This window comes from Alligator sinensis, unplaced genomic scaffold, assembly GCF_000455745.1.
Source record: "Alligator sinensis unplaced genomic scaffold, ASM45574v1 scaffold59_1, whole genome shotgun sequence".
NCBI classification, from domain to species: Eukaryota; Metazoa; Chordata; order Crocodylia; family Alligatoridae; genus Alligator; species Alligator sinensis.
Window position 1 is genome coordinate 1,215,303 of NW_005841878.1, and position 16,088 is coordinate 1,231,390.

At 40.5% G+C, this 16,088-nt stretch overlaps 1 protein-coding gene across 1 annotated transcript in view; it reads right to left on the minus strand.

The window, feature by feature from the left end:
• Positions 1–16,088, minus strand: part of ELF1 (E74 like ETS transcription factor 1) — a 119,087-nt gene that overhangs the window by 22,052 nt on the left and 80,947 nt on the right. The window contains 3 exon segments of the mRNA XM_025196154.1: positions 5,560–5,724; positions 6,385–6,492; positions 12,975–13,149. Coding sequence (XP_025051939.1) covers positions 5,560–5,724; positions 6,385–6,492; positions 12,975–13,149 — 448 coding nt within the window.

Consider the following 16,088-nt stretch of genomic DNA (forward strand, 5'->3'; position numbering starts at 1 on the left):
ACCAATGCCCCACCCCTGCCAGCAGTCAGCTGACTGAAGGGGGCAGGGCCTGGCACATATAAACCCCATGGCTGAAGGGAAGTAGGGAGTTCCCTGCCAACAGCCAAGGGGGAAGGAGTTCTCTCAGGGAAGAGAGGAGAAGCCTGACTGCAGGAGTAGCATCTGACTGCTTGGGGATGGAGTATTCCCTGGTAGGCTGGAATGATGTTTTAGCTGGGTGGCTTTAATTTATGTTACAGCCCAGGGGCTTGTGTTTTGTTGCTGCTTAAAGACCGGTGGTTTGGGTGAGACTATTAGGGGTTGGAGGAGGCCTCATAGGGGACCCACAGCAGTGTGGGGACTCCAGCACCAATGAGGACACAGCAACTGGGGTGCATTGACTCCAGCCCCAAAAAGGGGGCAGTTGAGAAGCCCCAGAGAGGGGGCATTGATGAGAAGCCCCAGTGCAGGTGTGGTGAGCCCCAGAGAGGGGGCATTGGCAGGAAGCCCCAGTGCAGGTATGGTGAGCCCTGGAGGAAGGGGGCAGCACTACTGTGAGAAGCCCCGGATTGACAAGCGTCAGAGGGCGCAGAGCAAGATGGGGCCATGCAGGGCCCAGAGAGGACAAGGGGGCCAAATTATAGCAAGGCCCTGACTGAACAATGTCAATTCCAGCTGCGAGGCTTGGGGTGTGGTAAAGGGGTGGTTGGAGCCACGTGTAGTCCATAAGGCTAGGGAGCCCCTGAAGCACCCATTGCAGAGCAGGACCCACAAGGGGTCCAGGAGTCCACGGGGTCAGATATTACCTCAAACCATGTCCAAGAGGACATAAGGCAGCCTCCCATATATTTATTCTCCATCAAAGATGTGGTGGGCGAGAAATGAGGGGGCCCTTTGGGCCAACTTGACATGGGAAGGGGGCCTTGGGGAGATCACAGCCATCCTGCAGGACCCCACGCTGTGACAACTAGCTGTAATGGTCTGATGGCTGAGATTATCAACATTTCCTGTTGGGTGACATGGGAAAGTGGGATGTCAGCTGTCTTTTAGAAAGCCGCTAATGAGGCCTCTTGCCCAGGCACCTTTTGATATTGACAGTCTTGCTAAACATAAACTTTTACACATTCCACTTGGAAAACCCGTTGTTGAGGCAACTATGGTGCAATCCTCTGGAAAGAAACTGTATCAAACGCACAGGTCAATTAAGGTTTTCCTAGCAATTAATAAGGCTATTTTTTTTTTTTTAGCCTGAAGGTTGGGAGCCCTTAGCCTTACAAATGCTCTTTTCTTTTTGAAAAGATGGGAAGGATGAAGTCACAAGTGATCTTGACATGAAAAAGATTGAGAACTACCATACCAGATCTTTAGGCTAGCTGCCTCTGATTCCACTGACCACAAGGGGCTGCTTTAAGTATTTGTGGCTCCTGGCGGAAGAAAATGGAGTCATTCTTGACTAGCTCAACCCCTTTATGTGGAACAACTCTCAAAGTTGTTTTTGGTGAATGGCCTTGAAGTCTCTGTCAATGTGAGGTGCTGCAGGATTCCCCCTAGTTTCCCCTCTTATACAGAGTTCATGGGAGGACGCTAGGGAGGATAAAGGGACAAAGTGCCTTCCATACACTGATGACAGTCTCCATAATCACCATCTGGCTTGATTTTTCCAACATAATGAAATTGCCTTATATCTAAATGAGACCACGACTGGCATGGGAACTAGGTGGTTAAAACTCAATCCAAAATCTACGGCTTGGGGAAACAACCAGCAGCACTGATCATACATACAAGCACCTCTGACTAAGGGTGTACATCCTGAAGCAGGTTTGCAATTTAGAGGTCTGATTAAATTCTTGATCACATTACAGCTGTAACCAAGAGTGCTTTCTCCTTCCCCCACAGGAAGTCTGTGACCTTGACTTCTGAATGTAGACTTTGATGCTGTAGTAATTCACACTTCTCTTACCACAAGCTTAGAGTACTGCAAGCCATTCTACATGGATGGTGCTTCCCTATAACACGACCCAGAAGCTGAATTTATTGCAGAATGAAGCTGTTAGCTTACTGTATCACACAAAGAGCCCATATAACACTGATACTCTGTAACTGAGCCAAGGGAAGTGTTGATTGCATCCTATAAAGACTAATATTCTAGGTCCACATTACACCAGACTGTGTGTGAAACCATAAAATTGCAATCAAGAGACACGCAAGCTAATATTCCATCTTTAAAAAAAAAAAACAAAACAAAAAAACAAAAAAACAAAAAAACGATTGCTAGCAGGATATTTCCCTTAAGCATCCTAGGCTTCAAAACATAATTCCTTCTTTGATTCAGTGTGGCCTGAATTTGTTGCCCAACTACACAAAACTAATTTTTAAAGGGGAATTCTGTGAAAAGGTGGCTTGAAATATCTGGTTGAGCAGGTATGAGTTACTGATATTTTTGTCCTTTTATACAAGTAATGCCCTATGTATGCTGTTTTTGTTTTTATTTGTTTCTACTCTTGTAGAAGCACCTACTGCCAGGAGTACAGGCTATCAATCTGAAATTAAAAATTCAGATATACTGTATTTACTCAAATCCAAGACAAGGTTTCCCCCCCAATTTTCCATGGGGAATAAGCCCCCCTCATCCTGGATCCAAGTATGACACAGCAGGGAGATAGGCAGCTGCTGAGCTCTGGCTCTGGCTCCAACACAGCACCAGAGCTGGACCTGCAGCTGCTGTCTGCCCTCAGTTTCTGGCCCCGCCATCTGTCCCCCTAGTGTCCCCTGCTGCCTCTACTACCCCCTCATCTGTCCCCCCCACTGCCCCCATCTCTGCCATCTGCTCACCCCTGTCTAGCTCCGCTTGCCCACTATACACTGCTTTGCTCTGGCACTGGCAGGTTCCAGCCCAGGGCACAAAGCACATGTTTGCTCTGGCCCCAGCCTAGTCCCATAGCAGCCCTGCCACTACTGAGGCCCAAGCAAACACATGCTCTGTGCCCCAGGCCAGAGTGGGGCCAGAGCCTACTGGAGCTGGAGCTAAGGTAAGCAGCATGGGAGGAGGGTGAGGGAGCAAATGAGAGGACAGAAATTGTGGGCAGGGGGAGAGGAGGGGAAGGGGCAGAAAACAGATGCCAGAGAAGTAGGAAGGGGGGACAGGCAGCAGGGTGGTAGAAGTGGTGAAGGGAATAGAAAGCAGGGGACAAGGTGTGGAAGAGCAAGGGACAAGGGTCAGTCTGCTTGACACCCACCTGCCACTGCTTTCCCTGATGCAACACTGGGGTTGGGAAGTGAATTTAAGATGGCCCTCCAATAATTGGATTCTATACATGGAAACAAATGTATACATTTTCCACGGGGGTCATCTTAAATTCAGAGATTTGGGCAAATATATCCATTTCACACAGCAGACAGCCCAACAAAGCATGCTGCTTCTCCCTGTTTTGATGGTCATTTAGCTGTTACGTTTACAGAGGCTATGTCTACAGGGATATGGTAGGCCAATCTAGTTTGTTCCATCTAATTGCGACTGTTTAAATAAACCAAAATGAAGCACATGAATGAGCAGGCACATTACCCTTGAATTTACACCATTCTGTTCTTGCTTTCTGCTAAGATACCCTTTGGCACTATTCCGATGCTCAGCTCTATACTCTGCGAGTCTTTTTACAGTGCAGTGGTGGGTATCGCAATGCAAGGGCTGGGGGAGGATCAAACAACAAACTCCCATTAAGTCCCTCACAGCATCCATTTATTCTGCCAGCAAAAGCCTGTCAGGCAGCAGAGAGGACTGTGTGGAGTGCAGTGATCATGAAAGTAAAAAAACCAAACAAACAAACATACCCAAGAGAATAAGGCAGATGAGTTTGGAATCATCCAAGCAGTTAGATTTACCTCTGTGGTTTCATAGAGATCTTAGTGCTGAGCCATTATGGCTAGTAAAGAAGAAGGGTATTACATCAATGTGACATTTATTTTGAGAGGCTTTGGGCTCTGTTGGCTAGCAGTTGGCAGTATACTCAATGTATGGCATTCCTGCATGCTGTCCTATAGATGCTGGGAGATGTTACCATGAGGCGAGTCCCCGAGAGATGTAGATCTTCAAAAAGCCAAGGGGGAAACTAAGGACAATATGCAATACTACTATGTACCAGCTGGTGCAAGACTGGAAGGGAGAGAAAACTATCTATATAGGCAGTCCTGCAAGACCTGCTTTTTCTAATGACAGAATTGTCAAAATGGAGCACTAACTTTGCCTGAAGCTCTTTCTAACTAAGAGTGTTGTTAAACACCAGAATACATTATCTACAAATTTTGCGGAATCTCCATCATTCAAAGTTAATGCAGATTAGACAAACATTTTGGCCTAGCATGGTTTAGATAGAGATGCTCCTGACCTTGAGCAGGGGCTTGGACTACATCAGCGTTTCTCAACCAGTGGGTTGTGACCCAAAAGTGGGTTGCAAGAATATATGAAAGGATTGAGAAAAAAACTTTGAAAAATGGATCAACAAACTTTAAAAATGGATTTTCTTTTAAAAGAGAAAAATGTGGGAAACTGTGGCTTTTCCCTTGCAGGCTGGCAGAGTTCCCTGGGGCCCCTCCTGCCCCACATACCCACCACCTGCCTCACACACTGGGGGGCTGGGGCCTAGGGGCAGTGGGTCAGGAGTAAGGGGTCCTGGGTCAGGACCAGCCATCGATGTTTACAAATGGGTCCCAGTACAAAAAGAGTTGAGAACCACTGGACTAGATGATCTCCTGAGGTCTTTTTCAGCCCTATTTTTCTTTGATAGAAAGCTAAGTGTATTAATGAAAATGTGAGCCAAGGAACCATTTTTAGCAACATCTTTCTTCCTGTACCAGATGCTACAGCAAACCTGCTTGCTGTGCAACATTTGATTTCTTAAACCAAACACTGGTGACATTCTAAGTGAGAAGCAGTGCAGGGGAAACACAAGGATGGGAATAAGAAAGGAAGAATAAGAGCAGGAAATTGCTTAGGAACAGGGGTACAAAAACAACAGTGGGACTAAAGAATTTGAAAATTCAGGGACATAAAAGTTCTCAGTCTCTAGCAGAAATGTCATTCTGAGCACACTGGTGAGAAGGGGTTAGATGTTAAGCAAGCAGAAATAGGGTCCTGGAAGATAGCTGACATCCAAAACTATAGTTTGAATCCCTCTTTTAAAGTTGCATTATGAGGTCATAAATTCTCAGTTGCTCCCCTTGATTGGACCACATAGCTTATTTGGGGTCAAGGTAATACCAATGGATTTTTGGTGCAGTTCTACTTTGGAGAGACTAAAGTATGGAATAGTACAGGATCCATATATATAGTGTAATAATAATTCCACACGATTAGAACTGTACCATCACTAGTATCTGAGTAAACACCCTCAGTTGGAAGTGAAAAGCAAATAAAATGGTGATTTTTCTTGATTTGCCAGAAGAGAAAACTTAATCCAATTTACTGATGTTTGCATGCATAGCTTCTAATAATACTAAATGGAACCTGTATGCACACAGGATGAAGACAGCACATCTCTAAGTGTTTTGTTATTCCAAAGTTGTATATCCCATGAGCCCCCTTACCCTTTTTCTTCTTAGGTTGCTCAAGTTCTGGAGTATCTAGTGATTCACTATAACAGTCTTGAGGTTGGTGAACTTCTACTACCTCAGGGATCCCATCAAGTGTGACCGATACATGCGTAATAGGAGCAACCATAACTTCATCTTCAGATGTACCAAATATATTTGCTTAAGGAAAAAAACAATAAAGACTTTAAGAATACTCCAACAGAATTAAGTGGACTCTTTAAAACCACTTCCATTTCTAAGAGAAACAAGTAAGCAAGCCAAATAAAACCATAATAGTGTACAGAAAATGCATTACTGCAATTAAGGTCTTCATGACAAAACAGATCAGTCCTTAAGTAAACACATCTGTTCGTGAAGTTTATACAGAATAAACAACTTAGTTGCAAAAGAATTTAATGCTCTAAACAGAAGCTAAGTTCTGATGCAATCACAACAGAATAGCACTATATTCTCATTCATATTTAAGGTAAGCTGGATAGATAAAGTGACTATTGTTACTTTGCCAGCATGAATGCAAAGTCTCTCAAGGGCCAAGATAGGAGCAGCATTTAGCAGAATATCACCCACAATATCACTTTAAGAATACTCACCCACCTTATTTTATGTTCCCTCCTGTGTGCCCTTCAGTGGCCAACCCTGACAGAAGGTTTCAGTGCTGCCGTGATTTTTCACCACACACTATGTTCCAATGTCAAATCTACTGACAAATCCCCCATCCATCCATTTCTTTTATAAAAGCACAAGCCATAATATATTGTTTTTCATATTTCACTTAGAAATAAGGAAAATATGGATCTGACATATGACTTTTAGACTTACTTATTCTTTTTTCATCCAACATAGGACCAGGGGAATCCATATTGAGAAGTGCCTCAGCAGCTTCAATAGTCTCCATTGTTTCATCTCCATTATGACAAGATGCTTCAACTGCAGGCAAGAGACAATATCTCATTTGTAACAAGCTGCAGCTTGGACTTAAGCTTTACAAGCTGCTTAATTTTATGCACTTTTGCCTAAAAGGTTATATTTAGCTGATATACACAATTTATAAGTGGCAATATTTATGGGATGGAAATGAAGGTTCAAAGCATCTTGGTGAATAAAAGATACTTTTTAAAATAGCTTTTCCTAAACTGCGATCTATTCTTCCCCACCTTTTCCTCTATCACTTCAACCCACTGATGGTATATGGAGTAAACAGTCCTGTGCCTATAAGCCCCGGGGGGAAAAAAGTACTAGAAAACACAGTGTATTTTGGATCATGACCTTAAAAACTGCCAACCTCTGTCTCTTGTGAACAAAGGGAGTGAATTCCAAACTCAAGGCACTCACCAAAAATACTCTGCTCTCTACTCCCCTAAGTGTTGATTGACAGAAGACAGCATGACATTTTACCCCATCACAACATCCACAAGAGGGCACATATATAACCCAAAAAATAACTCGTAAAACATTCAGATTCTTGGAGATTATAACCAGCAACAGGAATTGTGCCCACCAGCAGTGGGCTGGGAATCAGTGCAACACAGAACGAAATATTCAGTGCCAAAAGATTTTGATAACCAATGGAATTTACTGGACACTTCATCGTAGTTCTCATGTACACAGCTGTAGGTGATTTCAAGACTTCAATCTCTAACTTGAAAAAAAAAAAGGACTGAAGGTCAAAATATATATAAGAAATTACTCTAGCTTCTCCCATTGCTTGGAGTTCATTCTCACTGAGCCACTAAGTGCTCTGCTAGAGAACTATCTTGGTCCCCATTTGCAGGGGGATTTGGCAACCTGTAGCCCATAGGCCAAATCCAGCCCCACAAAGGGCTTGGATCCAGGCTGCATTTTACTCAGGGCTTACAGATCCTCAGCCATTTAATCCAATCCACATTTTGTTAAAGTTATGCAGGTTGCCTCTGGCTGCTCCAGCCTTCACTGAGGCTGTTCTTCCTTACTGCAACCTCTGGAGCAGCTGGAAGAGAATGATGACCCATGGTGCTGACTGGTTCTCAAGCTGCAGCCCCATATTAAAGGTTGCAGCTCTGCCCCCTCCAGGTGTGCTCAAGGTCTGACCCTCTTACAGACCTCACTAAGGACAATGCAGGCAAGTTTGTATAACCGGGTCTTCAACCACACTGTTCAAACTAAGCAGGAATAGAATACTATTATTCAGTCTAAAGCATACCAAAAAAGTACAGTTGTGAGGCCTTCTTTAATATCTACTACAAGTGTTGCAACTTAGACGTGCACTATATTCAGTACAAAAAACACCCATTGGAAATGGTACCTTGAATAAGTAGTAATGGCTTTCTTTCTCCATGCACTATCATTTTGCCTTATTATTTAAGTAAAGCCCTATCAAGCCATATATTCATAGCAAACACTATCCAACATTTCCTTTACTACCATGGTGTTTGTGGAATAGCACCCCTAGGGTCAGATTCCGTTCCACCCTGAAAATGGTATTAATCCAAAGGATCAGTGGGTCTACCTCCTCCTTACTGCTTTTTAGTGACTCCATTTGAAGGGTAAGATGGTGGTTGTTCCAAATGTAGATGCATTAATGGAATTTCACTGAAATACATTCTCACTTATGTTTTTATGTCTATTTACATACCTAATAAGTGGAACAGAATATGATCTATTGTTATCACAAGTAGTAGCTTAGCATGACCCCTGCTCCATGGCTATTGCCTTACTTATGGTAAGACAGTAACAGCTGAAATCCCCTCACAATGTAAATCCCTATATAATATGATCAAGTGAGCTTTATTTAGCCCCAATTAAATGCATTAAAACAAAAAACAAACCCTGGAATGCTGCATACAGCTGGGTTCCTAACACGGTGGCTGCTTGAGTGACTAATTTCCACTTGTACTTAAATGCTTTTGCTGTCTACTAGTTACATTCATACAACCCCACACTCTCTACAGCATGCCCTCGTTGTCAGCATTTGTGGCAATCAGCTTCAAAGCACAGACAATAAGGCCTGTTGTCCAAGCTGAGAAGGACTGTGCCAGTTACAGCTGTATTTAAATTCAGCCCTGATTCCACTACAGACAGAAACAGAGACCCGGAGACTCAAAATAACAGCAAAATCAAGAAAAAGGGCAGTCACAAAGAAATGAGTTAGAGCTACAGATTTAGTGACTTTTTTCAGAAGAAATTATTATAATTTGAACTGTAATCTGGTTGTTGCCTAGCTCTCTAACCCAATTATAATTTAAGACCACTTGAAATTGGGGGATATAGCAAAATATTGCTTTAAAAACAAACATTTTTCAAGAGACATTGTTCAGTCTGTGGGTAGTATTACAGCGTTGTGTAATCTACATACTCATGATGACTCAAGAGTTATTGCTCAATTTATGTAAATTACTTTAATAGTGGGAGGGGGATGAAGAGAATTGTATTTCAGCAGAAACACCCTCTCAAAATTACTTGGCATTCAAATTCAGCACTTGTATCAACTGTAAGTCACTCTTGTGGGTCCTAATGTACTCAGGCCTGTACAATTTAATTACTGGTACATAACAATTGAAAGTCTTTTTTCTATTTGTTCCTACTGGCACCTCCCCAATCAGAACATGCATTCATCTGTGTTACAACATTCTCTTTCATCCAAACACAGTACACTGTGGTTAACTAGCTATGGGATAATTTACTACTAAGGTTTGATTCACCATTGTTCCAATTTCCTGCCAGCCCCTCCCACTCTCTATTATGAACTCCTGATAAACTATTGCTACTGGATAATTCACCATTAGAGTGACAAATTAACCTGAGTTTATTGCTATTTGGGGCTTATTTTAAATAAACTGTTCTTAAATAAAAAGCACACTCCAATACAGGGAGCAGAGAAGAGGTAGCAATAATTTGAGTGATCCAATTAGTTGCTCACTTTTAGGTACATTATTGATAATTACTGTTAAAAAAATAGCAAGGTATACAGTCTAACAAAACATTTTCTCTTAGAATTTATGCTACCAAAAATATTGCCCCCCATTCTTCCCAGCAGAAATAATGTAGCCTGTTATGTACCTCAAGGTCAAGCACATTTTTAAAGAAAAAACCCCCAACTTTTATTACTCCTCTTTTAATTATTTACAGTCTACTTAGATCAGCAGCTACTGACCATACAATCTATTGCAATTTCTCAGTGTAACATGCTTTTAACATACAAAGAAGGTAGCGGTGCACTTTACAGATTAACTAAATCAGAGATGCATAAACTTTCATGAGCCCAAGCTCATTTCATGTGATGAGCTTTCAGGCTCATAAAAACTTTTGCATCTCTGATTTAGCTAGTCCGTAAAGTGCATCTCCACCCTGCCTTCTGCCTGACTTCAGACTAACACTACTGTATCTTTCCATGTTTTAACAGGGAATGAGAGCTATACTGTTAAATGAAGCATGTCTGTCACTAAAAATAATAAAAAGATTTATAATTTGGATAAATGTAGTAACTGGAATAGTCACTGTAAAAACCACTTCTTTTATATGGCAGTTTCAAGAGGGTGTCTTGCATCATGTTCAAAATTAGAATTGAAGCAATGGCTATGGTTTGCATTAAAAATAAACTCTTGTAGATTTCTCCAAGAAACTTGGGAGAAAGTGCTACGTTTTACATATAGCCCAAAGACTATACATATCAGCATTCCTATAGTCATATAGAAACGACTGTGTATGCAGAGCCTTATAGACCACGTGCATGCTCAGAGCAACAGGGGAAGGTAAAAAAGGAAAAAAATAAAATACCTAGGATTCCTCTGTAGTGAAAAGAGAAATATCTTCTTGGATGAGAATGTGTGCTTTGCATATGGGCAATAATCATACTAGGTAAGCACTATAGTGAAGTTTGCACTCAGATACGCATGTCCCTTAATAAATACAAAAGGCAAGAATTTCATAGGGTGGTATCTTTTACTGGACCAACTGCATAGTTGGGATAGAGTTAGACACTGACCTGAAGAAGAACGCCTTGCCTAACTGTACCCCAGCTATGCAGTTGGTCCCATAAAAGATACCACCTTAAGAAATCCTTGACTCTTGCAGAACTCCTGGACCATCACTAGCTACAACGGCACTCTTAACATTCAACAAATTGTTATTTTAATTCTGAATCCTAATAAGAGAGATTATGTTAGTGCCCCCAGAGGCAGAGGAGCCACTATGTTTTCCATAGGGTGGCAGTTTAAATTGGATGAAAAAAATGGGAAAGTCCTCATTTTATAGCATGGAGTAAAGGTGGTGGGGGCGGGGCAGAGAGGAGGCTAAGCAAGTTTTGACTACACATGCAACACCATACCCTAGTGCCATGGGCTGTGCGCGACTCCATAGGCTCTGTGAAACCATGGGCTACAAGCATGGCAGGTTTCCAGTCTCTGGGGACGCTGAGGAAGACTGTAGCACAGTACAAGCCTTGTGTGAGCAGCAAATGACCACAAGGCTGTTGGCAGGCAAGGGTGGGCCGATCCATTAGCCAAAAAAATACTAACGCTAATTCAGGTTTACACCATTTCCACAGCTCAAAAGACTCTGGAATGTGGTGCATTAAGGAAGTGGAAATTATCAGCCGTCCAATTACACATTAGAAATAACCAAGGATCCCAGTTTTCTCTGTAAAAAAAAAAAAAAAAATCCCCAATGTTTGGTTTAAAATAAGTAACCCAAAATACACATTTTTCCATGATTAAAATGAAACTACTATATATATATATGTAGATATATATCTAATAGTCAATATATAATCTATATCACTATCTATATTAGTGGTGTTTCATTTTAATCATGGGAAAATGTGGATTTTGGGTTACTTTTTTTTAAACTAAAATGGGTGAATTTTTTTTTTTAATCAGAGAAAACCAGGATCCTTGGGAATAATAAATACAAGCAGCAAGGGACTTAAGTCAGAGTTCCAGTCAGTAGTTAGCAAACAGCCCAAAATTGACATGAGATCATGACAGAAATTACTGAAGAGCCTTGAGCTACACATCTGTAAAACTCTGTTTTGTTCATGGATAACTCACTAATGGAAAAAGGGGGCAAACTCTTCAAATAAAACTCTGCTGAGAATAATTCCTGCCAAGTGGGTTTTAGTTTTGCTTTTAAATATGGGCACACATCCGGTACAAAAAGTTGCATGGTAGGAGAACAAACTTCTGTCAAACATCTTAGTCAAGGTTACCACACGCGAAAGGACTCAAAATATTAAGAGCATGACTTTGAAAACTGTTCTGGTTGGGAGGTTAGACTTTCAGGCAATCTCACTACCATTCACCAACACTTGAGACTACATGTTTGTGACCTTCTCACTGGAAAAAAGCAAAACAAAAATAGATACTACTATCACCTAGATCAAAATTCTGGGAAGATGTCCACTCCCTGCAATGCTTTACACCTTCTGAAGGATCACTTTGCATGGTCTGTGTACTCAGTATCTGCCTGAAAGATCTGAGCTATCTATGATACTGCAAATAAGCCTTCCTCATTAGGGTCCATTTGTTTTCTCTTCTTCTCAGTCCCTCTTCACTAACAGAGTTTTATATAAAACACCCATGTCATCAAACTATGCCACTGTTAAATGTTGCAAATTATCTTCTGTATTTTTTACACTTACTTTTATAACTCTAACCATCATTAGCCTATATATTTTAAAGCTACTAATGCATCTTCAGGTAGTTAAAACAGTAAAATTACATCAAAAGTCTAGTTTACTTCTTGCTATAGATACCTGCTTTTATCGAAAAAGTTCTGAAAAGCCAGGTACCCACCTCTAAAGCCAGGTACCCACCAGAAAATACGAACAAATACCTTACAAAAATAAAAAGCACAAAGTCTGAGAAACTTTCGGATGGGGCCTTCCAGCACCTATAGTTTATTAATTGTCCAATTTAGACTGTAAACTCATATGCAGGATATATATCATCATCTTCATAATGTATAGCACTAACAAGAAATTAGTAATAAAACAGCAATTCTCATTTATAAAAATATTTTCTACTTGCTTTTTTCATGATTTTGGAAAAGGCAGAGTCATAACATTCAGCTGGGAGAGAAGTTTTTGCTACTTGTTTTTTCCAACAGCACCACAATTCTGCTTACACTGGACACCTTCCACAGTTTCTACTGCTATTCTAATAAAATATATTGCATTTTGTAAAAAAAATGCAAAGCATTAGGCATATGCATCAAGTATACTGTAACAAGTCTACTTACCTTTATTGCCAGTACCTTAAGTTTTGTTTTAAAACAGACCTAGTGGTAAAGAACATGGTAAGAGATTCTATGCAGCCCTACACATTTCCCCTATAACTTATCTTTCATACTTGGCTCTGGCATAGGTCTGTTTCATTTTGCTTTGTAAGAAAAAGTTTTTCATTGCAAGCCACTGCCACCTTGTTAAAGCAACAAACCTGTCAGAGTGATATCATCATCTTCTATGATTTGCTCTTCTGCAACATCCAATGAACTTTCGGTAATCATGTCACTAGGTTCATCAACACAGGATAAGCCAGAGTAATTGTGTAGGAGGTCTGCACTAGGAACATGTTCCACAATGACAGCAGGGAAAATAGATGGATCACCAAGCTATGAAAAAATAAATAAATAAAAAGATTTAAGCTACTCCCAAACTTTGTTTGCCAATGTACAATACATCAGTGATAGCCAACCTGCAATACCTATGCCACAAGTGGCACAGGCCGCAGGTCAGGAAGTGGGTAGGTATTACAGCAGCAGACAGGACAGGAAGCAGAAAGCAGAGAAGCAGAATGAACAGGAAGAAAAAAAATCAGTGGCAGATCAGGCAAGGAGCACAGGGCAGGAAACAGAAAGCAGAACAGCAGATCCGGCAGGGGAAGGGGATTAAAGTGACACTCCAGGAGCGTGCAGGGCTAATTTGTGCTATACCTACCAAAAACATTGACCATGACTGATCTACAGTGTTACTAAAAGCATTAGACAGCTAGGAACAGTAACAGTAACAATCCAGTAGTGTTTCAATCTGCAAAATGGAATAGCTGTAGACTAATCACTGAAGTTTCTGAAATGTTCACTTTGTTTTGAGCAAGAACATATAATAGAGACATAATTGAAAATCGTTTAATGTAGGATCCCATTTTACAAAGTAAATTTTCAGAATAAACAATTTAAAAATGAACCAGACAGAGGATTCAAAAACGTACCATAGGAAGTAACTGCACTACTCAGAGATGTAGCAGGGCATAAAAGATCATACCACCTGCTAGCTGTTTTTCAGCTCTAGTTCTTATGGTCCTGTTAATTTGAAGCTGTGCTATCCTCTCCCCTCCTCAGTGTCGACTGTCTATTATCAAACCCACCCTGCAAACTACTATTTTGCTTCAGATGCAGAAGAAATGAAGCAATTGGAAAATCAGCCGGAAGTCAAATTGGTCAGCAATCATTAAAAGATGCAGATTCTTTCAGAAGACAACTTCTTAACAGGAAGAGGTTTTCAGAATAAAAAGTACCCTTTGCTACAAACAAGTGTTTTCCAAAACAATTTTTAAAAGGTCATGTGCAGAAAGAGATTTACTATCTGACAGTAGCATAACATGTTACATATAACATATACCACATTAATTTCACAATCTACCAGGAAGATTATGCTTCTGTAAGCAAAACAATGTGGGTGAATTTGGAGCGGAGATATACTTCTGAAGAGTGCACCTAGATTTGCAGAGCCTAATTTTTTAACCATGCTAGAAAAAAATATCACAATTGTAAGCTGTTTTGAGCATTATTTATTTCACATAATCTGACCATTGGATACAATTAATCTGAAAGTAAAATATGCCATAAACTATTGGTTCAACACAAATGGATATTGGGGTGAAGTATCTCCCAGCAAAATGTTATGACTGTAAGTACTGAAGTAGCAAAGGGTGCCATTAAAAGTTTTGACAGGCAGTAATTATTAAATTGAAAAGTATTTTCTAAAAATATGTTTTAACAACAGATGTGCATTTCATGGAATAAGGCACAGATTAAAAATAATTTAAAACAACATCCCCACCCCAATATACTTAAATTAATTTCTGCCATGAATTAGTAGCCCACTAAACACAAAAGCCAATTAACGGACTATCAGCAAACAGGTTCCTCAAAACGTAGCCTTCAAAGTAAAATGACAGTTTACCAAAGTAATACAAGTGACAGAAAAGCAGACCCACACACTAGAAGTTCTGCTAATAGTAGGAAGGGAAGAGTAGAGCTAACTCCAAGAGAAAAATGGCACAAAAAGGCACAGCCTCATGAAAAATAAATTAAATAGAATGAGCCAGGTCCACCCCGCTTTAATAATGATCAGTGTGCAAGTGCTTTCATTTGAGTCATCTACTTTATTAACATTATGAAAAAGGGTAATCAAGCCATTTATCCACTTAAGAACAAACCAGCTATTTTCTTAATGGAACAATAAAACAAAGACAGTCATTTACTCATCAGAAATAGTCAACTGACTCTGCACATCAGAAGCTAGATAGACATTAACCAGGACTCTATTCTTAAATTTTAGTTTATGCACCACTCCGGCTTCTCAAAGAATTGGGTGGTCACTTGGTGTTGATTCCATTTGTATTCTAGCTGAGAATAACAGACCAGATATTGAGAGAAGATGAAATAGCAAGCAAAAAAACCAAAACAAAAGGACAAAGCATTTAGGAAAAAGGGAAAAATCATATATAGTCTCTGTATAACAAACTTCTTGATTTGCCACAGGGTTACATGATCATAAACTGGAGTAGAAATGATCTACGACAGACAGGCAATCTCGTTATTGCAATGTGGCCCAGCCTACCGAAATGTTTGAAGATCTGCAATCCAGCAAGTAGCCAGAGTAATGCACTGGGCAAAAGTTTATAAGTAATGACACATAAAACACTACATTTAAAGATTCCTATTAAAGCTGCACAGAAAAAAAACTCAAAAGCTATGACTATGCAAACTTAATTCAGCCCTTTAAGTGCATACAGGCAGTCCTCGGACTTATGACACAACTGGTTCCTGAAAACCACATCTTAAGTGAAACGTTGCAACTCGGAACCGATTTTCCCATAGGAAGCAATGTTATAAATGGAGGATTGGTTCCTGAACCAAGGCCCGATATCCTATTTTCACCGAAAATAACTCAGAATTTTGTACTCAATCAATTACAGATGAGTAATATAGCTACATTAATATATTTATATTGTAAATAACAATCATATTGATTTGGAAGGACTTCTTCAAGGTGACTTTGCTGGACTTTTTGAAGGGCTCTTGGCTAGCGTCTTCTCAGGAGTCTTGGCTGCAGGTTTTTCTGGAATCTTGTCTGCTTTCTTAAAGAAAGCGTGCAAGGAAGGTGTTCTCCAGGGAGATAGGTGATGCAGCAAACTCGTTAGCTTGTGTGGCACGGCGTCGGATCAAGCGTTGTAAATTCAAAACTGACGTCAGAAAGTTGAAACAGGGTGTCAATTTATAAAAGTTGTAAGTATGAAACGTTATAACTCGAAATGTTGTAAGTTGAG